Here is a 27707-nt window from a genome sequence, read left to right on the forward strand (position 1 = left end):
CTCTTTTCATGTCCCATGATAGTGAAAAGCCTCCAGCAAGTGGGTCTGTGAGGGGGTTTTATGCCTCATGTACTGCCTCAAGGCTCTAACTGGGCAAAAAACTATCTCATCCCTAACTCATATGACAAAATCCTTTGTCAAAGGATGGAGAACCACTCGGACTTCAAGGTCTGCTTACAGTGGGGTTCTGGGTTTTGGTCACAATGTCCAGGACAAATTCCAAACAGATGGAGTACCATCCCACAGCATGTGTGTGAATAATAATTCGTTTGGAATGGTTTACTTTCCGTGCAAAAATGAAACACGTTACCTGATTGTGACAAAATGCATAGATAAAACTGCCTTTTATGGTTTAGTCTTTGTCGCTGTTACGGTGTAATGCACCAAGGCAGCTCTGTAGCTTTTAGTGAGTATAGTGACCAATTGGAACATTAATCAAGTACTATTTATTTGAATGTACATGTATTCAAAGTAGCAGTAACAACAATTATTCTAATCCCAACTAAGGACTTTTTAGGATAGATCCTCTGTTTTTACATAGTGTTGAACATTTTAGAATTAAGAAGCCTTTCTCCATTTTATAATGACAATGTGTAACATCAGCAATTGTCTTGGTTTTTATCTGCAATTATCGAAACTGAATGCTCTTTCTTTTCCTCTTGTGTTTCTCTGTAATACTGTTAAGAAAAGCTCTTGAAAATGGTTGGTGGAGGCCGAAACGGTACAGTAACGTACATCATCAAATATAATATATATATATATATATATATATATATATATATATATATATATATATATATATATATATATATATATATATATATATATATACATAACTTATATATAACAGAGTTGATAATATATATATATATATATATATATATATATATATATATATATATATATATATATATATATATATATATATATATACATGCGCTGTACAATATAAGCATGTATGGTTACAAATAAACATAATTGTTCCTGAGGTAATTTGAGACAGCAAAATGTACTGAATTTTCCAACGTGAATATATGACCAAAATCTTTCTCTAGAGGGCAAAAAGTTTCTAAACGCAAAGAACTTTCACACGTGTCTCAAATTTCGCGGAGATGAAAAAGAATGAAAAAAAAAACGCGAATTCATCAATGGCACCACTTGCGTAAGTCACCGTCCACAATCAATTAAAGCAAGGCCTCTCTCCCCTTTCCACTGGCCGCAGGACGTGATTCTCCGTGAAGGGCTGGCGACAGGGAGAGGCAGGACGTGGCAGGCCCACCGCCTTCTTTCGCCGAAATGAGGGGGGCTGAACTGATGTGTGCTAAAAAAAAAAAAAAAAAAAAAAAACTTGCAAACCGCAACGTAGGTATATATTAGGCTCTGCTCGGTGGTGCATTCAGTCTCGATCTCTCTCTCGATCCGAAACAGCCTCCTCCTCCTCCTGTTCCCATCATTCCTCCGTCAGATCCCTGGCATTCTTCTTCGTCTGCGAGAGAGGAAACAGAAGAAGCCGACCACGATGAAAAACCTGGTAGCTGCGCGGGTAAGGGTTCTCGACTTCTGTGTTTAAGAAACTTTCTTTGCAGATTTGAATCCGCAATTTAGTACAGACTTGACATTCAAGAACTGTATTGATAGCAATCATTCCTTAACAGGCTGAAGCTAAGAAAATGTGTTGTTAGGACAACATTTGCAAGTTTAAAGATTAAGGACATTTGTACAAGACAAATAAATTTGTACATTCTGCGGGGCGACTTAGGCGGAGTGGGATCAGTGAAAGATGTCTACAGGACAAGGAATTTTAGCTGACATTTGAGGAACTGAATAAAATCAAGTTACAAAGTTGAATCATTTAAAGGAAATACTAATGAAAACTAAATTTAAAAAATGCTGACCAACAGGTTTGGTTACATGCCAGGGCATTACCATCACGATGACCATTTCAATCAAAGGCTTAATCTTCTGCCACCAGCGTAAGCGTAAACCTAAAAACGTTTAATATCTACAAAGAAAGCCTTTAACTAAAACTTTACCGCCGATGCGTGTTTTCTTCAGCCTCGTGAAACTCAAAAGCCTTTTGACAATTATTAGATTTGTCGGCGTTTCCCCAAATCTTTTCGACTTCACGTTTAAATCCTCAGGAAATAATGCGTTCCCAGTGTGAATTTTCAGCGCAAAGGGACAGTTAAACGTCAGGGACATAACACTGAAAGATTAAATTTAGGATTGGACAGACAAAATACGAAGTTATTGAGACAACGCAATAAACAAAAGCAATGACAAAAATCACCCTCAAAGAAAATATATAATATCAGAGGAAAGTCGTATAAAACACAAAAACTAATATCACGGGAGTCACAGAGATAAAACCAATCTGACGAAAATTGAGGTGAAAATATCACCACCAACGAAATAAGATATTTAAGGATATAGGGACTGTACTTTGGCTTACAAAAAGGGGGAGGGGTCGTTTATCCATCAAAAAGAATGAGGATTTCAGTTTCAAAAAAAAAAAAAAAAAAAGGGAAACAGCCTCTGGGGTTTACCTCACTTTCTTACTTGAACTTGAATCTTACTGGTGATTCTCGAAGACTGGATGCAAACACCTTATTTATAATTTTAGTTACTGTGAACCTTTAAGAGATGTACCTCTGACAAGACCACCTATGTAAATTAGTTTTGTATTTAACCATAGTAAAAAAAGTTTACCTTAAATGTCATGAGATTAAAAATGGCATATTTACCTTAAAAAAAACTGCACATAATTATACAAGAAGATATGGAAAAACAAAATGGGGATAAGGCGAGACACACATAACTGAGGTTTTTTGGAAAGGGTAAACATTTAAGGTACTGAATAGTGGGTGTGCTGGTGTAACTTCTGGTAACAAAGGTGATACTTATTCTTATCCACCTCAAAAAATTATTCATCGGTGGTATGACTGCTACAAGTTGAATGAGAGATTCTTCGCGCTTAGCGAAAAGTTGATTTTTGATGATGGTGTTGCAGCCCTGTAATGAATAAATTTTGAATAAACTGTATCTGGCTACGATGCAATGCAACACCGAGATACTCGGAGAAGGAGGATGTTAAGCCTGGTTAAGAGGCTGTACTAGTCAGTACTGGATTGCCGAACTGGTGTGGCAAAAGGAATTTTTATGGTCCCACACCTCTCACACCTGCACTGTCTCCGGAACCTGCTGAACTGAGAAAAGGTGGCGCGGTTTAAGGACGTCTATACCGTCAACTGGTCACTGAAGCCAGTTACCTAAGCTGACCTGTCTCTGTAAGAGAGTAGTGCCATCAGTGAATCTAACGCGGTGCACTGCACGCATTACTCAAGGTTCTTTGTAGCGTCCCTTCGGCCCCTAGCTACAACCCTTTTCATTCCTTTTATTGTACCTCTGTTCATATTCTCTTTCCTCCACCTTATTTTTTCCCTTTCCTAATAATTGTTTCATAGTGCAACTGCGAGGTTTTCTTCCTGTTATACCTATAAAACCTCATATACTTTCAATTTCTCTTTCAGCTCTGAAAGACCTCATAGGCCCCGGCGCTTGGCCTCTGGCCTAAATTTTATATTCGAATTCCAATAAACTGACCTGCGTCCAGTAGCAGGAAAAGGCTAAGGCACAGACGTCTCCTTAAGGACATCAGATTTGGGAACTAAACAAAGGTCCTTCGAAGAACTGACCTCCCCGAGACTGAGATAGGAATACGATAGAAAAATTAAAGATAATCTAAAAAAAATATGAGAATGTTAAAGTCACATTGAATCATATGGCTTATACAATTAGACAAGATCCTGGCACCAAATGTCATTACCTTAAAACTCCCAATGACCCGTACCTGACTACACGGGTGGTTACCTTCCGTTTCCACTACCTACAGTATATGTCACGATCAATTAAATTTTCAGTAAAATCATTTCTAATAACAAACAATTCCATATAACTAACAGTTGATTGTCAATGAAAAATACGCAACTTGCACCCAGGAATACAATCCCTCAATATATTTGATCTCCAAATAACAATAACAATAATTTAAGACTTTTAATGATAAGAGCAATTTCTACATTACAGAGCGCAAGCAACATCTTGCTACTGACGACGACGATACTCGCGTTGGGCATCGTGCTTTCCAATGGCGCCCCAGAGGGCAACTACGGGGACCCCGGTCTCATCGAACATCAAGTGGGGACAGGTCTCGTACCAGCAGGAAGTCACCAGTACTCTGCCGTTGCTGCTGTCGATCTTGTTCCAGCTGCTACAGGTTAAGTTAAAGCATCGCGGTTCAAACTTTAAGTTCTCATTAACACATAACTTGCAAAATCAAATCTTGAACTCAAGCATCAAATTAGGGGAAATCGAAATCAGAGAAAAAGAATTAAAATCCTAAAGTAAAAGGGTGAAACCAATCAAGAGACAGAAATTACCTCAAAATTAAGCACTACGTAAACTGAAAATTTTGCAAACAACTTCCGATATCCCGGTCAGTACTTTCAACCTCATTTAAGGACATTGAGAGCTCATGGCCTCTAAAGAGCTTTTGTATGAATTTAAGTACATCAAAATGACAAGAGTATGTTTTCTCTTCACTTTATTGGTTACATGGGCACGCACAGGGAACTCGGCTAAAATGCTGAACGCAAAAAAAAAAAAAAAAAAAAAAAAAAAAAAATGAAGTGAACCGCAACGCAAGGAAAATACGTAAATCTAGGAAAAAACAATTTTACAGACAAAAAATTAAATTTAAACAATTAAAAAAATTACGCTAATAGTCAAGGGCAATTTAACTCAGCAGTGCTTCCTCTCTCATATTTACCGTCCCTCATAACCTATGGCTACCGAGTTACTTCTACAGTCACTCTTACAGGTTACGGAGGCCATGGAGGAGGCGATTCGCACAAAGGGCATAAAGGTCACTACGGAGGGCATCACGACAAGGGCGGGTACAAGGGCCACAAGGGTTACCATGACGACCACGGTTATAAAGGCCACCATCACGGTGACTACGGCAAGGCACACCACGGGGTGAGTGACAATGCAAAAATACCTCTGGATATTTCAGGCTCTAGTAACATTAGCTACATCAACAACAATCAGTGAAATAGCTTACCATTTTGATGATACGGTAATGTAAATAAAAATATTTTAATAATACCTTGGATGTTACCGGAAGTAACCATACATCATCTTTCTATATTGCAAAGTTCTTTCCCATTAAGTTCCAGGTTTCCTTGTTCCCAATTGTAATCCTCCTTTCAAGAGGCAGGGTCTCCCGTTTTTTTTTGAGGTGACGTCACTTTCCTTTACTTTCCTTTTTTCTCTCTCAGGTTAGGCTAGTCGCGGCACTGGGTCATCCAATCCAAAGATCCATGCGTAAAAGAGACGAAGAACTCGAGTTTACTCGACATTTCAAAATTCACAATAATTCGTGCAACAACTTTTCAACTTACATCTAAAACCAACAACTTTTCAACTTACATCTAAAACCGATCAGCGTTCATATAACACAAGAAAAGCCCGTCTCTACCCCCAACCTATAATCCCTTCAACCTTTCAATATCAAATCAATATTTTCTTGTCAAATCACAGGGTCAGCTCTCCATTTTTAAATACCAAAATGAATGGGAAATTAATACAACGCGGCTTTATGGTCTTGCTTTCATGAAAGTTCTATTAGCGACGAAGTTTCCAATAAACAATAAAAAAAAATGACACAGTGAAACAGCTTATATCTAACAATCTGGAAATATTAACAGAATGGCCGGAATTACATTGCTATCCACATTCATAATGAAAGCTTCGGTTTACGAAACTCTACATCAATTTCACGAGTGAAAACATACCTTCCGGTTACGAACATGTTTGCATGTTTGTTTGTTTGTCTTTTGACCACATTAAAACCATTAGATTTTCGGAGACACAGAAGTAAACCCTTGAGGAAAACCGACCTTTCGAGATAAAACTGCTCGATTTTGGCGAAGGCGGCAGTCTCTGAAAACTTAGTTTTCCTTCCGTTTCTTGTTTCTGTTGGATCACCTAGATTCGGGTACTGGGTGGCCCATGCCGTCGGCCTTTACAAAAGAAGATATGACGTGACAACCTGTCTAATACCGATGTAAACTTGAACAACGTGAACCCTTTCTTTTCCAGGGGTACCATGACGACCACGGCAAGCACTACAAGGGTCACCATGACGACCACAAGTACTACGGCGATGACCACCACGGCAAGAAGGGCAAGAAGGGCGACCACTACGGATCCAAAGGCCACCACAACAAAGGACACAAAGAAAAGGTGAGAAGGAGTTTAATTCCTAAAGAAGATTTGGTTTTCTATGCCCGTCAGTGCAACTTTTACAAAGCAACTAACCCTAATTCTAATACCTTTTAATTGTCCAGTTTGATGCATATCCTCAGATTTCAATAATTTCTATTATTATAATATTACATTTTTTTAATCACAGCTCGAAATTCCCCGCCGACCATAAATTATAAAACATCTCTGCCGTTTTATTAAATTAGTACAATTAGGCCGGCGTGTCGAACTAAATCCACTCATGTGACTTGCTGGTCATACAAATTTGAAATTCCCCGTCGAATTCATCCACAATTCATCGCTTCAGGTCGGTCAGTGAGCTCTCCTCTTACGGCCTAAGCCAGTGCCTCTCCAAATTTGTGTTTACACACACATACAAAAGCTACTCAAGATGGATAAATGGATTTTGATTAATCAAAATAAAAACATTCCTTAAGCCGAAGGCTGACGATTTCACATCATGGAAAAAAAAAAAAAAAACATTCCCTACCATCTCAGCATTCGATTCTTGTTTAGCGTCCCTTGGCAGAGAAATGTACTCTACAGATTGCCCGAGTTTTATTATTATTATTATTATTATTATTATTATTATTATTATTATTATTATTATTATTATTATTATGTTCTACTGCAGATGAATGCTTCTGCTCATGAATAAAAATTATATTATCGCTATAAAATGCAATAACTTTATCGCGTTACTGATCTAAATTGCCTGAACAGCTTAAGGCGATTACCTTGAAAGACGATCACACAAGTAATTTGAATCCTTAGTCACCTCTGACAAATGAACAGCTTCGGCGGAAAAAATTCACATTCATCCTAGGTAAACCGTTGACATAAACTGTGATTACTTTTTCGGAAGTCCGTGAGAAAAGTGAATCATTTCAAAAAATGAACGAGCGCCACATAAATAACAATGACGACACAGACACTATAAAAATTCTTCATGGGCGAAACGACGTTTCCTACCAACCGTTCATTAGAAAAGCAAAAATTTATCATTACAGAGAATTACAGTATTCCAGCTCATTTTAACGAACCCATCTACCACAGTTTCACCAAAATGCACTTATTACGCATAAAATGTTCTATATTTTATTCAGCTTTCTGCGACAGAGCGACGTGCTTGGAAGTTATCATATTTTCATAAAGCAACAATTATCAAATCAAGCCTCAGATGAAACCGTCCAATCACAAGGCTTTCGTTGTCTAGCGAGGAAGGGGAAAAAATTTTCATTACAAAAGGTAACAAATAAATATATAAAACACGCACTGCTCGGTTCGTTGCAACGACTCCTATTTTTATCGCCGGCCGTTTGTTGAAATCGTGTCGACTGGGAATTGAAAAATAAACAAACAAACAAAAAAAACTTGTAACGCGAAACCCTCAATTCTCCTGCGCTGCAATTACTGACACCTCCAAAACTGTTAATGGTTTTTTCTTGGGAATGCGAATATTTTATCTGTTTCATTCTTCGTTTGTTGAAGGTTAGGACGAGAGTAGGAAGAATTTCAACAAATCACGGCATCCAAAGCGAAAAAGTATTCCAGTGACCGATGTTATAGTTTTCCTGATAAAACTAAAAGCACAAACACAATTTTCACCTTTTGCCATCGAGAGTTTTTGTTTGCTCTCTCTCTCTCTCTCTCTCTCTCTCTCTCTCTCTCTCTCTCTCTCTCTCTCTCTCTCTCTCTATATATATATATATATATATATATATATATATATATATATATATATATATATATATATATATATATATATATATATATATATATATATATATATATATATATATATATATATATATATATATATATATAATGCGTGTATATACACGCACGCTTTTGCCACTATTACATGGTTGCCTCTTACAGTCACAAAAGTTAAGCCGCAAATGTCATTTGATATCGAATTTACTAAACTCTGAAAGCAACTTACACCTAAAGGAAATTATAACTGATAAGTGTCGGTCTCAGCCAGGATTCGAGCCATGGCCTTTGATTTAGATATAAAGATATATATATATATATATATATATATATATATATATATATATATATATATATATATATATATATATATATATACACACACACACAAAAATATATATATAATTTTAATCCTAATAATATTCGTATGCTAGTCACTTTCCATCTCCATCACAAATTCTACCCTTCCCTGTCTTAGGACAAGATCAATTAATCATGTCTCATGTCCATTTGCAAGAATACCTTCACCCTTACACTTCAAGAGCAAACTACAGTTAACCTAGACAATAAACGTCTTGAATGTCCCCATAACAAAAAAAAAAAAAAAAAAGTCAGTCTTTTAACAAGAAAATACTTAAAACTAGGCATTAAATATATAACTTTAACAGTAACAGAGCCTGAGAATAAAACCCCTGAGAAAAACCTATACTGCATCAATAAATTAGCATAAATGAGGTCTGTAAATTACTCTTTTACTACACGGTCTTTCCCCTTTGTCTGGACGTATATCACTGACAGCATACATACAACTGCCATACATATTTAATCTCATTTGGTTACCCCGAGACATCTATTCGATGTTAAATGATATTTGTAGATTAATGATTGTACTTACATATAATATATATCTATTACATATATAACTACCGTAATTATTATTTAAATTCATTTGGTTACCTAGAGATATATATGTTCATTTTCGTGCTCAGATACACATCAAATAATATTCTTCACTGGTCGCAGGCTAGGTGAACAGACCGAAATAAGCTGAAGAGAGAGAGCAAACGAAAGATTGAACCAAAGTAACTGAAAAGCACGAAAATCTTAAAATTACAGCAGAATACAATCAACGGGACTTCACAGTTTTACACAGTACAGCATATAAAATCAGTATAAATTCGTGGTAATCATTCTGCAGAAAAAAAAATAAAAGATCAAATAACAAAAAGACATATTCAAGGACATTAGATAGAAATTTCTGAAGAAAGAAATACAAAAAGCTGTTGATAAGTTAGATATTCATGTCTAACACCCTAATCCTTCAATTTCTAAATAACACTCTGATTAACCTAACTCCAGTAGAAATCCCAGTGAGAACAGACCACCAGCCAAAATTCAATGACTTAGCATCAAAGAACCATGGCAACCAAACATGCCTTACCGATCTCAAAAATAAAAATAAAAAATTTCCCCTAAGAAGAAACTGAGTAATCTCTACGTTCCGAGAAGTAAGCAAATGAAACCCTTCCAACCATACTCAAACGACATTGATCTCTTTGGCACAGGGCCACAAGGACGTCTACCACAAGGAGGAGTACCATCACAGTAAGAAGTTCTACGACGACGGAGACCAGAGCAAATACCACAGCAAATACGACGACTTCGACTCTTACTTTGATGCCCATAAGGGCAAGGATTACAAAGGGGGACACTATAAGGTAAGATGTCGGAGAGAGAGAGAGAGAGAGAGAGAGAGAGAGACACAATTTATAACAGAATCAGGGATGTCCGAGAAGAGAGAGAGAGAGAAAAGAGAGAGAGAGAGAGAGAAAAACTGATGCAGAGTTATAACAACTGGAGAGAGAGAGAGAGAGAGAGAGAGAGAGAGAGAGAGAGAGAGAGAGAGAGAGAGAGAGAGAGAGAGTTTATTATTACCGCAACTGGGGAGAGGGGATGGATGAGTCAACCACTTGTTACCTTTATATTGGAATATCATACAGTTTCACCAGGAGGGTGAGAATTACGCCGTTGAGGGCCTCCAGTTATGATAACATTTTTACTAAGTAATAACGACTAACATCTGGTGTTTTTCTCCCTTTCGCACTCTACCCTAGCAGCGACTATAATTGTCGACTAACAACTAGTACATAATTCACCGTTTAGGGCAAAAAACATAACTGGATGTTAGAGACCACACCTACATCGTCCCTCCTCTTCTGATTCGAGAACCGAACGCTGGTTGCTTAGTTTGTGAGAGGTGAGCTCACTCCCATTGTGAGAGAGAGAGAGAGAGAGAGAGAGAGAGAGAGAGAGAGAGAGAGAGAGAGAGAGAGAGAGAGAGAGATATGAGGACTGTTTAACATCTCTGGGACTCCCCGAAACCTTGTCAAAGTGGAATTCATCAGCTCAACCATTAACCTACAATGCTGCTCAAACTGATGAATTTATAAACCTTCTTGCGAAGACTCATCCCGTCACACCTTACGGGTGACACAACTAACATCTCCTAAGCATCAAAAAAAAATAACCATCAAATTCACCAGGAACCCAGTGTCGTTCATTATTCATCCCCTAATACAATATCATTCATTTCCAGGGAGGCCACCACCACGACAAACACGGTAAAAAGGGCCATTACGATCACGGAAAATATCACGATGACCATAAGGGCCACAAGGGTCACTATGGAGACGAGGGCCACTATGGCCACAAAGCCCATTACGGCGATCATGGAGGTCATCACGGCTACCAAGGACATCATGACCACCACGGTTATGGAGGCCATCATCACGGTACGTCAATTATATATATATATATATATATATATATATATATATATATATATATATATATATATATATAAATATATATATATATATATATATATATATACATATATATATATATGCATGTATGTATGCATATATATACATGCATATATATATGTATGTATATATATATATATCATTTATGTATGTATGTATGTATGTATACATACACACCACACTATACTGTATATGTATATGTATATGTATATGTGTTTCAATGTCAGTTTTTCCCATGCTCGTATCATTTCTTAGATTTAGAAAATTGGGATCAAACTCCAGATTTTCCGTGATCTTTAACACAGAGCTAAAAACTATAATTACTGTAACGCCAGTTTTTTATACTGAATCAATTGATGAATTAATATTTAGAATACGGTCTTTTGCAACAGTACTTTTATAATTAACCTTTGAGAGCTGATAGCCAGTTCAATGGTCTGGTTAAACTATTTTAATAATAATAATGGACATAGATGAGTAACACTTCAAATTTATAACAATCATAGAAAACAACAGATCATAGAAAATGTAAGAAAGAACAGTTTTCAGGAGTAAATCACATAAATTCATCCCAGGCAAACTTACAAAATACTGACATGGCTACTTTGACTGCCAAGACCCAGTATAATATTCAAAACGGTTCGTCAATCTTTTTCAGGCCATGGTTACCATTAAAATCGTTCCCTCCGACATCAACTGCGAATTATATTCACCAGTAGACTTCGTCTTCCTCCGAGCCAGCAGCAACGACTTACGGAAATTGTTTATTCTTATTCTACTGCTCACATATGCACACCTAATTCCACATTCCCAAAATCAATCTATTGGAAAATACACAAATACTAAAAAAAATTAACACAAGATATGGGAACACATTTCAATACGGAAAAACTCTTGACTGTAATTATTTTTTCTCATCCTTCTTTAAGAGTCGTTTTGCCTTCAGTGAGTCTCCTTTTAATTTAATATTCACTTCTGCCGACCCGTCATGTACATACGTGCCCCATACAATGATGACGTGTGAAATATTTATGCTCCTATGAGTACGATGTTGTGCGTTTTGTATGTCTAAATAAAGTGCTTGCATGATCACTTACCTTTCTATGACCTACTTCCATACAACTGTCAAGTTTGTCCAAATAAAGCCCTTCAGTACGTAACTTCTGCGAACCCCTTATCTACTTAAACCACTTTTTTCACCATTTCTATGTATCTCCATGTTAATCACTCACAAATCTCTTCAACATGTTGAACATTTTCTCTTCCATTCACATACAACTTCCAAGTTTCACTTCCGTAAGACGGAGTTGAATCAACACTACATTCATGAATTGCAACTTTGGCTTTCTTAGATGATCCAACTCTCTTCCAAATTATTTGCAAACACCCTTCTACCTTCTGTTTCAACTACTACATAACTTGCTTCTCTCATCCTACCAGCATCCATTACATTTACTCTCAAATACTTATATGAATCAAACAATCCCAGTCTTCCACCGTGCATGTTAAAAGGCATTGCTCCACCTCCCTGGTCTCCATTCACCCTTATAACCTTACCCTTGATAACATATACTGTAAACTCATGCTCTCAAGAACTTTTAATATTTTCAGGTGTCTTCACTGTCTCCAGTGAATATTGTAATAATACATGTATAAGCTAGTCCTTTCTCCATTTATAACCCAATTTTCTTATCCTAAAATTTAAATCTTACAACTCATATCCTTTCTCTGACTTCTCACAGCATTTGAAAAAGCCATAGAGATAAGACACCCTTGTCAGGGAACTTCCACTCACCAACAAGCCACTCTCTCATCTGCAATTTTCACTTAATGTTGCTCTTTCATTCCCAAACTTTTCAATCAAATTCACCATATTTCCCTTCTAAACTTGACACCTCAAAATCCTCAACAATGCATAACTAGAAACTCTACAAGCTTTGTCTGGGACAATGCATGCCACGTACAACTGTTGTATTCCACTCTCAAAATGTTCAGATAACGACAGTCTTTCAAAATAAGAACTTTACCAAAGGCCCTTCTTCTTTGTCTAAACTAACGCTGTTATTTTCCCTATCAATCTATCCGCCATCTGCCTTACTTTCTAAGTTTAAGTTCTATGATATATTGTATGCCTCTATAATTCCTAGTTACCACAAACGAGACAAATTACCATTTTTGGGGTAGTTCCTCCTATAAAGGCGTCCACAACCATTCACTACCAGAGCTTTTGCTTAAGGATACAGCGCACTTATATCCCAACCCACTGGCATATATTACAGCAACAGTGCCTAATGCCTATATGGTGCCGCTTACTACCAATGTCAGAGCAGTCTGATGAACTCATCAATTAATTGATAGGCTTGACTTTCTTATTGACACTGGCCTCATGTTAGATTTTCATCCGCCAGTTAGGGTCATCTCATTCAACCATGAGGTTCATAAACTTCCATTATTCACTCCTCTACCTTCAAATGAAAAGCATTAGTGTCCCAAGCAATTTGCATTTCTTGGGGCAGCAGTGTCAAGGTAGAAACGCTCAATAACATCAGGTTAAGGGATGACAAACATACACACTGATACATATGCATGCATATACACACACACACATATATATATATATATATATATATATATATATATATATATATATATATGATAATAATCATATATATATACATATATATATACTGTATATATATAATATATATATGTATATATATATAAAATATATATATATATATATTTAAATATTATATAAAAGCAAAAAAATATATATATATATATATATATATACATATATTATATATATATATAATTATATATATAGCCTATACATATATTTAAATATATATAAAAATATATATACATCATTAATATATATATATAATATATATACTGAATATATATATATATATATATATATATATATATATATATATATATATATATATATATATATATATACTATACATACAGATATTTAGACAGATAGGTGTGGTTAGGTTATACTCTATACATACAGATATTTAGACAGATAAGTGTGGTTAGATTAGGTCATAACCCTATTTAACTTACAGTGCCTTAGGTTAAGATAAGTTGGGAGCTATGTTAGGTTGAATATATCTTTTTACTTCACTCGCTGCGCGTCTTCCCTTACCCAGTTACCAAATTTCCCATTGTGGTCCCCCAAATTTTCAGGAAAAGCTGAAAAATATTTTCAAATCAGTATGCAATTAGGTTTATAGTAAATATTTACCGCACACCACATAGTGTACACCCACACACACACACAAACATCCACAAACATAAATATAAATATAAATATAAATGTATATATGTGTGTGTACACAGTTACACATCAAGCAACAAATATTTTGCCTTAAGGCAACTTGATTAGGCTGATTTTCCTTTTTTTCTCTCTTTTTTTTTTACTCATGATAGATATTAGCGTCTTGACCGAATATATATAATATCTACAGTAAAAGAACAAAAATGCTAATATAAATCGTAGGATGAATGGGAAAGGAAGATAGATGAAATAGCGAGATGTCTGAGAGTCAAAAGATAACCCAAAATTCCATTTGTTAGACCGCTAATGTCCCTAACGAGGGTAACAAAAAAAAAATAAAAATAAAAAGAGAAAAAAAGGAAAATCAGCTTAACTAGGCAGCCTTAAAGTGAGTGGTGCCTACAATATTTGTTGTTCGATACATAGCTATGCACAGACACAGAGACATACATACATACATACATACATATATATATATACATATACTGTATATAAATATATATGTATATATATGTGTATATATAGATTATATATATATATATATATATATATATATATATATATATATATATATATATATATATATATATATATATATATATATATATATATATTTATACACATGGGTGTGTGTGTGTTTATGTACATATATATATTTATACACATATGGGTGTGTTTGTGTAAAAGTCACTTTTCCGGGAGGCTCGCTTCGGGGTTCATCCAGTCCCTTCCCCTTCATCTTGGCTGTCACTACGACTGGCTAAATGTCAGGTACCTAACCCTTTGTGAATGCCAAATGTGGAACAATGAACTTTTGGAGAAACGGGATGAAGAACTGGCCTGTCCCACCAGTCGGCCCAACGTGAACAGGTGCTAGCGTCAGCTGGGAGTTAAGAATGTGCATGGAGTTAGTAAATTGAAACCAAAATTATCTGACGAATAAGAGAACATTAACACCTTCCAGTAAGAAACCCTATGAAGGGGAAAATAGGATATATATATATATATATATATATATATATATATATATATATATATATATATATATATATATATATATATATATATATATATATATATATATATAAATTAAATTAGATCTACAATAAAATGCCAAATTTCTTGATGTACATTCTCAACAAGTATCCTCTTGCTGTTCATAAATAATTCAAAACCGCAAAATAAAAATATACAAAGAAGCCACATTTCTTTATGGTAGGCAATACCGATGTCTTTATTAGCCTACAATGAAACGTCACAACTACAGGTTTCTGAAATACCAAAGATTTTAAATACTATGTAACCGATGCTCTATAATTTAGTTCTTTCTAATATCGCCCACGTCCACTTTCGAATGCACCCATAGTAAATGGCACGGGTACCATTCTTAGTGGCCATTCTGAGGATCCATATTCGACCCCAAAGCACGGTATAGGTGAGATGCCTTAAAAACTCAGTACACCAGTAAAACTAATTTTAGACATATGTTGACGTCTTCCGAAAATTAAAGTGTGTGAGACAAAAAATCGTTCTTGGAGGCCTCAAGATGTTTATGGGTATTTCTGCTCACATAATAATCTGAAGGTTGTATTCTGGGTTTTGGGAAAATAACTTGACTTATATAAACCTAAGCTGACAATCTGAACATTCGATTCATCAAAGTAACACGCAATGTCAATAAACCAGTAAAAGAAAATACAAAAAATTGGAATTCTTTAAGACATATTTTGACTACACAACAACGATCACATTTCTTATTCATAACTGTGTGCTTAGAACGATTTGCAAAAGAAAAAATATATTCTGCACTTTTATCCCCAACTCTGTTTATAAAAATATGATTTAACATCACGATTTCTCCTTATTTATTCACATAACTCGGTTTACTATATTACTTCCCGAGGAAAACATATTCAATCGTACCTATGTTTAATGTGAATCATTCAATAAGCATAACTTCTATTGTTTCATTTTCTTAACTGTTTACTTTGAAATGATTTCCCGACAAAAAATATGTCAACCATATTTATTCAAAAGGAGTAAAGGAGAAAGATTACAAAATATTTCAGGGCGTTCTTTAACAGCAAACTCTTCTTTGAGCCCTTGCACATTAGCTACAAATCATTTTAAAGACACCTTACGTTTACGAAGGAAGGAAAGCGTTATTATTTTCTCGCAAAAGACCCGTTCAACCCCCTCATATGACATTCTAATTTCCGGACCGACAGGCAGTTCCTAATCTACGTCACTGCAGCGCATGAATCATTTGGTTCTTTGTTGATCGCGAAACTGAAAGCGCTATTTTGTTAAACCCCTGCCTCTTGCATTACATTTGTTAGTTTGCTTTTTCGAATATATATATATATATATATATATATATATATATATATATATATATATATATATATATATATATATATATAAATTTAAGTTTATCTTAGTTTAACCAGACCACTGAGCTGATTAACAGCTCTCCTAGGGCTGGCCCGAAGGATTAGATTTTATTTTTACGTGGCTAAGAACCAATTGGTTACCTAGCAACGGGACCTATAGCTTATTGTGGAATCCGAACCACATTATAGCGAGAAATGAATTTCTATCACCAGAAACAAATTCCTCTTGTTCTTCACTGGCCGCTCGAGATTCGAACTCACGACCAACAGAGTGGTAGAATATATATATATATATATATATATATATATATATATATATATATATATATATACATATACTTGTATGTATGTGTGTGTGTATTCGCCTTTTTCTGTAAAGGAGGAAGAACCATTACTTTATCACGATGACTGTATAACGCATGGGCACATTCTTTTAATTAAAACCCTTTGCGCCTCTGCGTGCCCACTGGGGTGGTCAGTGTTGTGGGTGGATAAGGAATCGAAAAAGCAGTCTCGTCCTGAACTACTATAACCTAAGCTTACTTTTCACTGATCTTGTTTAACTTCAGATTAACCTATACCCTAGTTGTCCCTCTCTTCTTCAGCATACAGTTGTTTTTAACAGCACCTGAATTTTCCGGAACGCTGCTGTTCAAGATCATTCTTATGCATTAAATAAATTAAAATCAAAACTTACCATTGTTTGTAGAAAATGCAACCAAGTTATACAGCAATAGCTTACCCATCTACAGCATCATTTCAAATGATTTCGCATAGCAGTTATACATACTGCATTGCTCCACGAGTGACCTTTTGGTTAATAATATGAAGCCTGAATAACGTATAAAGCTTTAATTTGTTCCCTATGATTTGGGAGCACTCATAAAGTTCATTACCGTACCATCCATTTAGTGCATCTGTTTGATTCTTTGGGTGAATGTTTTTGACACTGAGCCTCTGACTGCCTGATGGTAGCAGAAATCTAAAACTTGGATTCTAAACGTTAGATATCGACTCAGAAACAAAGTCAGATATTTAATGTTAGGGTTGGAATTTGACTCTGGCGCTGACTCTGACTCAGACTCGGTCTCGGAGCGGTTTGCTTCGGCCCCGTATAGTATGGACTCGGACCTTTTTATGTTGCCCACTTTACACGAGAGTGAAACACTCTCTCTCTTCTATGCATCGACTGTGGAGAATGTTAGTTACAACAGACATCTCATACTGGAAACAATCTTATCTTTTTTATTGCTTCCTTTTTCTAGAACAATAGAACAGAATATACAATATAATATGATCTATGAGGTCATTCAGCGCGGAAAGAAAATTTGACAGTAAAAGGTTCACAAAGCTGCACTGTGAAACAATTGCCAAAAGAGGTTGGAAAGCAAGATGGAAGAAAGAATATGAATGGAGCCGAAGGGACGCTGCAAAGAGCCTTGGGTTATGCCTACAGTGTACCGTGTGAGGTGCACTGGCGACACTACCGTACTATGGGGGCTTCTCGTACTTTCCCTCTACCGCGCAGTAGAGACAAAGTTTACTTTTCGATTATCATGAGGACTTTATGCATAGTTTAGGAAAGTCATTATTTGGCAAGTACATAATTGTGATCTAAGCTGACATTGTGTACACATTTCCCATGCCAGTACCATTATGTATTTTTACTTGAAATAAATAACAAGAATGCCCTGACTTCCTACGGATTATCTGTCACCAAGACTGCCAGGGTCAGTGATTTCAAAATGGAAAAGAAAGAAACAAATTATACATGGTTTTCCTGCTTCCATGTACGATTTCTGCCATTTCATGTAGATCCGCTCCTGCCGACACGTAGCTTTTAACATTTGCAATGGCGAAAGGACAAAACTTGCGACTTGAGAGAGGGCACAGATTACTAGAACTCTCCTCTTACTTAACTGAAACTATAATGTGATCCTTCTGAATTGGATATAAATGTACTAAGCACAGTGGGTAGTACTTCAACTCCTGAGCAAAAGCATTGCCAACACTTCGTTTTACAAAGAGCTTTCCATAGTTTGGAGTCTCGCCGATATTTAACCTAACAACAGTGGTCTTTGTGACCGTTTTTGACTGCTTCATAGTAGCCTAGGGTATAGAACATTTTATGTTGTAGCATTAACTCACCCAGTGCACTAAAAAATAAGCTAAATAAGTCAGAAAACTGACACCAAGATGTAAAAACTAACAGGTTTCATGGTTTACAGCTGTTCTAGCATGCAATGGCGTCCATCTTGAAAAAATTGGCCACCATATTTGAATTTTTCATGGCAAGCACTTATTTTCTTTAATTTTGACCTAGAGACGGCATTCATACCAAATTTTATGTTTGCATCATCCACAGGACGATTCGGCCCGAAAATATCATTTCTCTGCACGCCTACTCCACGACACATAAGAGGAAGTCGATGAAGCAAACTGAAGACAGAGAAAAACGGGGTATGTCATCTATAAGCAAAATGCCCCACTCCGGCCAGATGATGATGATAATAATTACATATGATGAGGATGATGATGAAGCACACGAAAAAGTAACAGCCTCAGAAGTTGATTTCCATGTGAATGCCATTCGAGGAAGAAAGAAGTATTTCATCTCGTTTAAAGCATCGTCTAAAGTATTCATTCGTAGCAGGAAATAAACGCAATGAAGAAAACGTTTTGTCATCACCCTTCGTCTGTTTTAGAAATAATAAAGATGAAAACTTTAGGAATCCACAGGGTTAATTCAAGAATATGGCGAAAACCTTCTTTTGAGTCTAAATATTCCTCGAAGATGAGTGGAAGTTGGTTGGAAAAAAGTTGGTCAAGACGCTCACAAGCTACCAGCCACTCCCTGACCTCATGTGACAACTGGGTTAATTGAAGAATTGTTTAATAATAATAATAATAATAATAATAATAATAATAATAATAATAATAATAATAATAATAAGAAGAAGAAGAAGAAGAAGAAGAAGAAGAAGAAGAAGAAGAAGAAGAAGAAGAAGAAGAAGAAGAAGCTTTATTTCGGCTCAGGACCATATACATGGAATATACAAAACAATACACACAATCTAGATACATAAGGTAACATGATAACAATAATTATAGACAGTATCCAAACAGTTGCTGAAAAAATAAAAAAAAAATAAATTCATAATAACGGTAATCATAGTAATTGTATGGAGAATAATAGAAAAAATGAAAATGATAAAAAAAAATGCAGATTGCAGATTGCAAAGGAAGATATGTTCTTGTTTCGGTTAGTCTGTTTGTCAACAAGATTTCGGGGAAATTAACGAAGGATTTCAATGAAATGGTGAAAATACTTAGTGATTCCTAGATCAAGCTGACGTAGTTTTGCAAAAAAAAAAAAGATTATATAGATATATATACTGTATATATATATATATATATATATATATATATATATATATATATATATATATATATATATATATATGCATATATAAAATAAAAAAAAATAACATACAAACTTCAAAACTTTCCGTGTTGTTTACCGAAACTTGATATTCTGGAGGATGTCAACCAATGAATGTTTACGCAAGAATTTCAAAAAAGTCCGTTCATTTGTTCTCCACATATTTACTTAAGAGACAAACACAGTTACCCAGGGGAAGGTTTGCAAACTATGATTGTTCTATCTTTTTATCATTCTTATCTACAGAACAATCTATTTGACTAACAAGTCTCTCAAAAGAAAAGAAAAGCCACATGTAAACAAAACCGAGCTGAGAAGATATGACTCAGTTCAAGCGCACATAAAATCATAAGCAACTGAGTAACTAGAAAAATTTTAATTGTGCCATTTATCAGATGAATAAAACTCCAATTCTAAATTAAAATTCTGGTATCAATTAGAGATTCTCCAACTGAAATTGCTACCAAGTAAGCCTGTACTGTCTCCATCATTTTAACTATCTAAATAATAATAATAATAATAATAATAATAATAATAATAATAATAATAATAATAATAATAATAATAAAACACCGTAGGATTGAAATCAAACAAGGCATATTTTTCGTAAATCTCCTTCCCATTAGCAGCTTTTCCTTTATGCTATGAATATGTTCTCTTAATAATATTTAATACTTCATTCGCGTCGCGCTGCCCGTTATAACGGACTCGCTATACGCCGAATTTCGTGAGAATGGAAATATGGGTAATGTTCATATACTAAGTGTCACCGCGTGAGGCCATCACTCATGTCTTTCCTTTGTTTTGACTTCAACAAATTCGTAGCCTCCCATCCCACAGTTCTAATCCAAATAGGTCTGTAAGGTGGAGCGACTAACATGCCCATGCCTTCATCATCTCTTTATCACACTGTTATCATTTCTCATTTTATCCTCCATCTGTCTGCCAATATTCTTCATGCTTTATTTTATACCATAAAATTTTTTGTAGTTTCATCATCTCCGTACAGCAATACGGATGCAAATTCAGTCCATTTGATTTCCATATAACTTGTTCGATCTGCCTTGTATAGCATTTCATTTAAATTCCCATCTTAAGAGAACCTGTATTCCATACAACTGTCCCTCAATGTTTAAAGGATCTGACACAACTAGACCTTTCCACAGCTGGTGTGTATTTCATCCCTTTGTGCATGCTCAGTCCTCAATATTTTTGTTTTTCTAACACTGATCTTTAGTCTCACTTTTCTATATAGTTATATGATGCAGTCTATTAAGGTGACTAACAAACTAACTAATTATCTATATGCATAGTATATATATAATATATAATTATATATATTATATATTATATATATATATATATATATATATATATATATATATATATATATAATATAATCTCGTATACATGTATATATAACACCATACACTTTTCCCTTTGGAAGGGTGCAATAAATGAATAAGATAAATAATACACACACACACACACACACACACACACACACACACACATATATATATATATATATATATATATATATATATATATATATATATATTGTAAAAACTTCTTAAATTATTTCTTTGGTTTCTCTTTAATGTAAGTTAAACTTTCGTCTTTGTATAAGTCACGAGAAACTGCATGTTGGTTCTCTTCCCTCCCCTCAAGGGTTTTAAATATTTTGTTAATTAGTTGTATTTACCCGCTTGTTTCTCTCTTCATATTTCAACGAGCGGAGTGTCGTCTTCGGCTGATGGTATTGTTTTCTCGTCTCCCCTTATTCCCCAGTGTTGTGTAAAAACCCAAGGAAAGCGCTATTTAGCTGCAAAAAATATCTGGTGTATCATATATCTATATTTAACTGTGACGGTTTCATTGTAAATTGGATAATATTAATTATTGGATTCATATATTAGTGTTAAGGATATTTTCCTCTCTAGTGCCTTCGACTGTCGTGTGAGTGCTGATATTTTCGTCAAGGGATAAGTGTTATATTCTACTTTCTACTAGTTCTTTCCCTAATTCCCTATTTTACGCAAGTTAGCTAGGAGAATGAAGGCAGTAAGTATACCTTAGTTTAACCAGACCATTGAGCTGATTGGCAGCTCTCCTAGGGCTGGCCCGAAGGATTAGACTTATTTTACGTGGCTAAGAACCAATTGGTTACCTAGCAACAGGACCTACAGCTTATTGTGGAATCCGAACCAGATTACACCGAGAAACGAATTTCTATCACCAGAAATAAATTCCTCTAATTCTTCACTGGCCGTCCAGAGACTCGAACTCGGGCCTAGCAGAGTGCTATCCGAGAACTCTACCGACTCGTCCAACGAGGAACTAGAACCTTAGGCAATGTCTACAGAGCACAGTTTAAGGTGCACTAACGGTACTACCTCACTAAGGGGGAGAAGCGCCTAATAATCTTCATCCTGGCATGAGACGATAAAGACACTGCCTAATGGAAAGAGACATCAATAAACTATGCGGTTTTCTTCCTTAAAGCAGAATACAAATGAAGGTTTTTTCTCTACAACTATTGATCATATTAAGATAGAACAAAGGAAATGATATTAATTTGAGAGAGAGAGAGAGAGAGAGAGAGAGAGAGAGAGAGAGAGAGAGAGAGAGAGAGAGAGAGAGAGAGAGAGAGAGTCTAATATTAATGATTCTGTTCTCAGGTTAAATCATAAAGTGTAAGTGATGAACCATTTTGATCCATATTTCCAACTAGGTATCACATTACGGAAATATGCATTATTATCAAGACAAAAGCAATATTCATTTCCATGGGTAGTAACACCAGATTAACAACCTTTAAATTTAATTAATATATATATATATATATATATATATATATATATATATATATATATATATATATATATATATATATATATATATATATATATATATATATATATATATATATTTATGTATAAATGTTGTTATATACAATATGGAAATGCATACACAAATGACACAAACACAAAAGGAATTATAATTGATAAATGCTTCGGCGCCGGACCAGGTTCGAATCTGGCCGGCAAAAAGCACTTGATAATTATAATTTCCTTTCGGTTTAGAAGTTATTTCAAAGTACGTGGAATTCGATATTAAGCGATATTTGTGCCTCAATATTCGTGTATATGTATGTACATTATATATATATATATATAATATATATATATATATATATATATATATATATATATATATATATATATATATATATATATATATATATATATATATATATATATATATATATATATAATGGAAGGACTGTAAACTGTTGGCTGTGAGAATATTACCATGTTTAAGCTCGATAAGTATAACATTGCACTCCCGACGCTTGGATAAGGCTTACGAGTGTCTAGTGAATATGATGTGCTGTGATGATATCTCTTAAAACATCTAGATGTTGTACAATTGACCTTAGTTTTATGGCAGGCAGATTCAGTTGAAGCGCGTGCGCCCATACCCTCGTGAAAAATTCTTCTCGGTTGCCATGGAAACGGTTTGTTTACTTCTCAATGAAAATGGCAAATTCATTACTGCTCGAGTTACTGCTAGAAGGATGAACCGTCCATTGTCATTTCTTTGTTCTTCTTAATTTCTTACTTAAAATATCTGAGGGATGCGCTGGCCGCTGGTAACTCGCAATGAACATGTTGATATCGGACCAATTTTCTTTTTTTCGTTCAAAAAAGTTGACTGTATGAAACATGTGGCCCTGCTTAGCCTATATGCAGAATTCTACAGTGAAAAGGAAGTTGATCTGGCTGTGACACTCCTGTTTAGTAAGCATGGATGCCCAGAGGAGAAAAAGGAGTACAGAGGCACCAAGAAAAAAGGAAATAATATTCGTCAAATGATGGACTTTATTTAGCAGAAACCAACCCCTAAGAGTGTTATGTTCTGTATTAGTAAATGCACTCAAGTACCACCTATAACGATGGACCACACAGACATGGCAACAGTGATGAAGCTCTTCGGTTCGCTTTGGTCCGAGATAAGACTCTCATCTTCATCCAATGTGAGACTGAATGAGCATATGGAGGAGACTGAGAGGGAGAGGGAACGTGTGGCGGTGGGGGGGATCTGGTAATAATCAGGAGAAAGGAATGTCCGAAAAAGTGGTAATCAATATTTAAACCACCAGGTAAGAGGAGCTTTGCGGAGGCTGTAAAGGAAAAGCCTCCTCAGTGTTTCTCTCTTCGGGACCCTCAAGATACTTTTCAACATGGCGATTCTGATGCCCTCTCCTCTTCTGAAGAAATAAATGAGGAAGGCACAGATAAGGTAAATGGTTTCCAACTCAGCGCTGGCAGAAAAGAAAGGAAAAGAGACATCTGAAGAAGGAAAATGCTTTGCATATTCAACAAGGTAGACCAAGGAGTCGGATAAGGAAGAGTATAATTATTGGAACGAATGAGAGTACTGGGTTGTTGGCAGACGAACCAATGACGAGTTTGCCACTTATGTTTCAAGGATTCTGCCCTCAGTAATAGAAGAAGAATTGAGGATACATACTGCAAATATATCAAGTAGAGCGCGATAATTATTTATCATATAAAATTATCATAAGTGGTTTAACAAAAGAATAAAAATCAAATGTCTTTCAATCTGAAAACTGGCCGAAGAGAATTGTTGTAAAGAAATGGTGCGACAAGAAAACTCATGAAATACATAACGGCTAACATAGTTACTTTTAACTGCAGATCAATAAAGAAAAATATTGTAATGGGACTTTGTGACAGGTATCATGTAAATGCTTTTACCACAACAGGAAAATTACTTTCTTAAAACTGTTCATCCAGACCTCAGTTTTGTAGCTATCCCGCCTGTTGATCTCAGTTAGGGATTGTTGAAATGTAGAACATGCTGTGGCTTAGCTCTCCTTTTACATTAAAAAACTGCACCTGTACCAACATTAAACGAGCGTCTTATTTGTAGTGATATCAATATAAATCAAGTTCTAGATTAGTCAACTGTTATATGCCTTATTATAATGGATCAAATTGTGAGGATTACGTGCATATTTCAGGGAAGGTGAACTGTCTCTTAAAGAGCATATTAATAGCCATGTTATTGCTCTCGGAGATTTTAATGCCCATTCTACTGGGGGATTTGGTAGGGAGCTTATGGGGTGGTGCAGCGAATACAGTGACTGCTTGGCAGATGCAACAGGAATACCTGCCAATTCGCACACCCAGGCGAGTGGCTTCTCAGGACATACTAGATGGTTGGACCATGTGATCTGTCCTGATTCGCTTTCTCCTCATCTTTCTCTCTCTTTTTAAGATTCATTATGATGAGATCGGTTCTGACCATAAACCTTTAGGTTTTAAGCTAGATCTTTTAACCCCACCTATGAAGTATGTAGTGGAACATATAGATCGAGGTGTTCGATACGAAACAGGCAACAGACAAAGATATGCAACAAAAACTGGGGCTGCATTAACACACTGAAATGAAATTCCAGTTGATGCTCTTTTGTGTAAAGAAAAATGTTGTTCAAACAAGGTCGTTTGCTGAGGATATAATTAAAATGTTGTTCAAACAAGGTCGTTTGCTGAGGATATAATTTATGTTCTTTTAAACGGCGAAAGGAAAATGATGTTGAATTCAAATAGGAAGTCATACAATATTCCAGGATGGAACGATTTTGTTAAAGATTTTTATAAAACATCAAGAGAAAAATACCGTTGGTGCAATTTAGGGAGCTCTAGAAGCGGTGTTACATATGAGCAAATGGTCGCATTAAGAAAGATTTTACTGCCTTAGAAGTAGTAAAAGGAATGAAGGACGTTATATTAAGAAACAAGGTGGCCAAAGGCATGGAAAGGAAAAGGCCATGGTAACGATTAATAAAGTAAGAGAAAAAGTGTTCAAACTGCCCGTGAAGATGAACGGTTTATCGGGGGAAAAGGCAACAGCCGAGTGTTGGAGTGAACATCACAATAAAATTATGTCAGAAGGTCACCCTCCTATGGATGACCGTGGGCCACTTAATACCACTGAAATTCCGAGAGTTTCTGTAAGTGCGTGAAAGAGGCTTTGCATAGGCTATCATGAACTAGCTCCCCGGGGTAACGTAACTGGAGAACATTTGAAATATGCTCATCCTACCGTGTTTATTCACCTTTCTTTTATATGCACTCTTTTGTTTACTCACAGTTACAATTGGTATTGGTTACAATTTCTTTGTAACTAATATCAAAATATGTTCTCTAATTAAAGACCAGCAGAAAAGTCTATCAGACGTCTAATTATAGAACAATACAGTAACTTAAGCATCCATTATAACAAAATTATTCGAATGTATAATTTTACAGAGAAGTCAGAAATACTGCGAAACAACGGATAAACAATTTGCTTATAAAACCTCTCATAGCACAAATACGGCTTTTTTTTTTTTAGTAAAACAAACTGTAGAATTGTATCGTTCTAGCAATACCCCCGTTTTCCTTTGTTCCATGGACCTCTCAAATACTGAAAAACCGGTATGCAACCCACTGGATAAAAGTCATATATGGAAACTCCCTTTCCTTGTCACTTCAAAAAAGGCAAGGTAGCGTTCTGTTTGCTTAATTATTTGCAGTTTATATGGATGATTTAAGCAAAAACTATTTGAAAAATGAGGGAGGGTGTACTACAGGTGAGAACAAAATTAATCACATTTTATATGGTGATGGCTTAATATTACTTAATCCTTCAGTAAAAGCCCTTCCAAAAACAAATCGAAGCGTGTATGCTAATTTTGAATAACACTGCTTTATGGTTAACGCTAAAAAGACCACAGTAATGAGAGTTAGACCGAAAAGATTCATTAACTAGGAGATCCGGAGTTGTACGTGGAAAAAGAGAAGTTCGAAGCTATAAGCAAGTACATTAGATAAAATTTTTCTTATACATATCTTTACAAAAGAGCTTTACACAGAATATTGCATAAATAGTCATACCTTTATGAAATGTAATTTCACATTTATTAATAAAGTTTTTAGTAAATGTGAAATTATATTTCATAAGTTAAAGTCCTCCTGGGACTCTGTAGGCTCATATGGCAGGCGCTGATCTCTGTTTCTTAGGCCGACAGCCACTAGGGGACAGCTCCCAATGCCTATGACACGTGGCCAGTGTGTCGATACGCCCACTGTATAACTTCCCGGCACTAGGGCTGGTACCTATTCTCCTACTGAACCTCTTGGTTTTTTTGGGGGGACTGTTAGGTTGATAGGCTGCCGGATTTTTGCAGCGGCGCAATCCGAGCGATCAGTGAGCAGCACGATTTGAACCCCGGCCCTCTCGAATGGTAGCCGGGAATCACACCACTGCGCCATAAAGGTATGACTGTTTATGCAATATTCTCCTCTGTAGAGCTCTTTTGTAAAGATATGTATGAGAAAAATTTTATCTAATGTACATGGCTTATAGCTGGAATAAAGGATTTGATTATTAGTAAACTTTACAAACACTCAATGTTTGCCTTTTCATTTGTGACCATGATACCAGTATTCTGGTATAATTTTTTGTTTAATACTTTTCTGACTCTTTGTCCCATACATCAGATCCTTGTTGGCATGATCGACAAAGTTGTATCTTGATCCACGCTGACAATGTTTGTCAACTGAACGTGAGCTTCTCTTGCAGTGCTTGACAAATTTAGCATCTTCATTTTCTTTGACTCCCGAGTTTAGCTCGTATAATGA

At 35.5% G+C, this 27707-nt stretch overlaps 2 protein-coding genes across 2 annotated transcripts in view; one reads left to right on the forward strand and one right to left on the reverse strand.

Annotated features, from left to right (window-relative positions):
* The window catches only part of LOC136848100 (filaggrin-2-like), a 114572-nt gene that overhangs the window by 48138 nt on the left and 38727 nt on the right, over positions 1-27707 (reverse strand). The window lies entirely within an intron of this gene.
* LOC136847967 (protein FAM98A-like) lies at positions 1330-11691 on the forward strand. The gene is made up of 7 exons (XM_067119985.1): positions 1330-1543; positions 4087-4276; positions 4880-5037; positions 6163-6306; positions 9609-9761; positions 10640-10835; positions 11527-11691. Exons 1-7 carry the CDS (start codon positions 1520-1522, stop codon positions 11541-11543), a joined length of 882 nt encoding a protein of 293 aa, XP_066976086.1. The 5' UTR covers positions 1330-1519; the 3' UTR covers positions 11544-11691.

Source organism: Macrobrachium rosenbergii, chromosome 18 (genome assembly GCF_040412425.1).
Source record: "Macrobrachium rosenbergii isolate ZJJX-2024 chromosome 18, ASM4041242v1, whole genome shotgun sequence".
In the NCBI taxonomy this organism is placed as follows: domain Eukaryota; kingdom Metazoa; phylum Arthropoda; class Malacostraca; order Decapoda; family Palaemonidae; genus Macrobrachium; species Macrobrachium rosenbergii.

Bases quoted from the DNA above. Each gene is read 5' to 3' on its own strand.
- LOC136847967 (XM_067119985.1), top strand. From the start codon at position 1,520: ATGAAAAACCTGGTAGCTGCGCGG. The intron at 4,277-4,879 runs GTTAAGTTAAAG...TCACTCTTACAG, and splicing joins TCTTGTTCCAGCTGCTACAG to GTTACGGAGGCCATGGAGGA. The intron at 9,762-10,639 runs GTAAGATGTCGG...ATTCATTTCCAG, and splicing joins ACAAAGGGGGACACTATAAG to GGAGGCCACCACCACGACAA.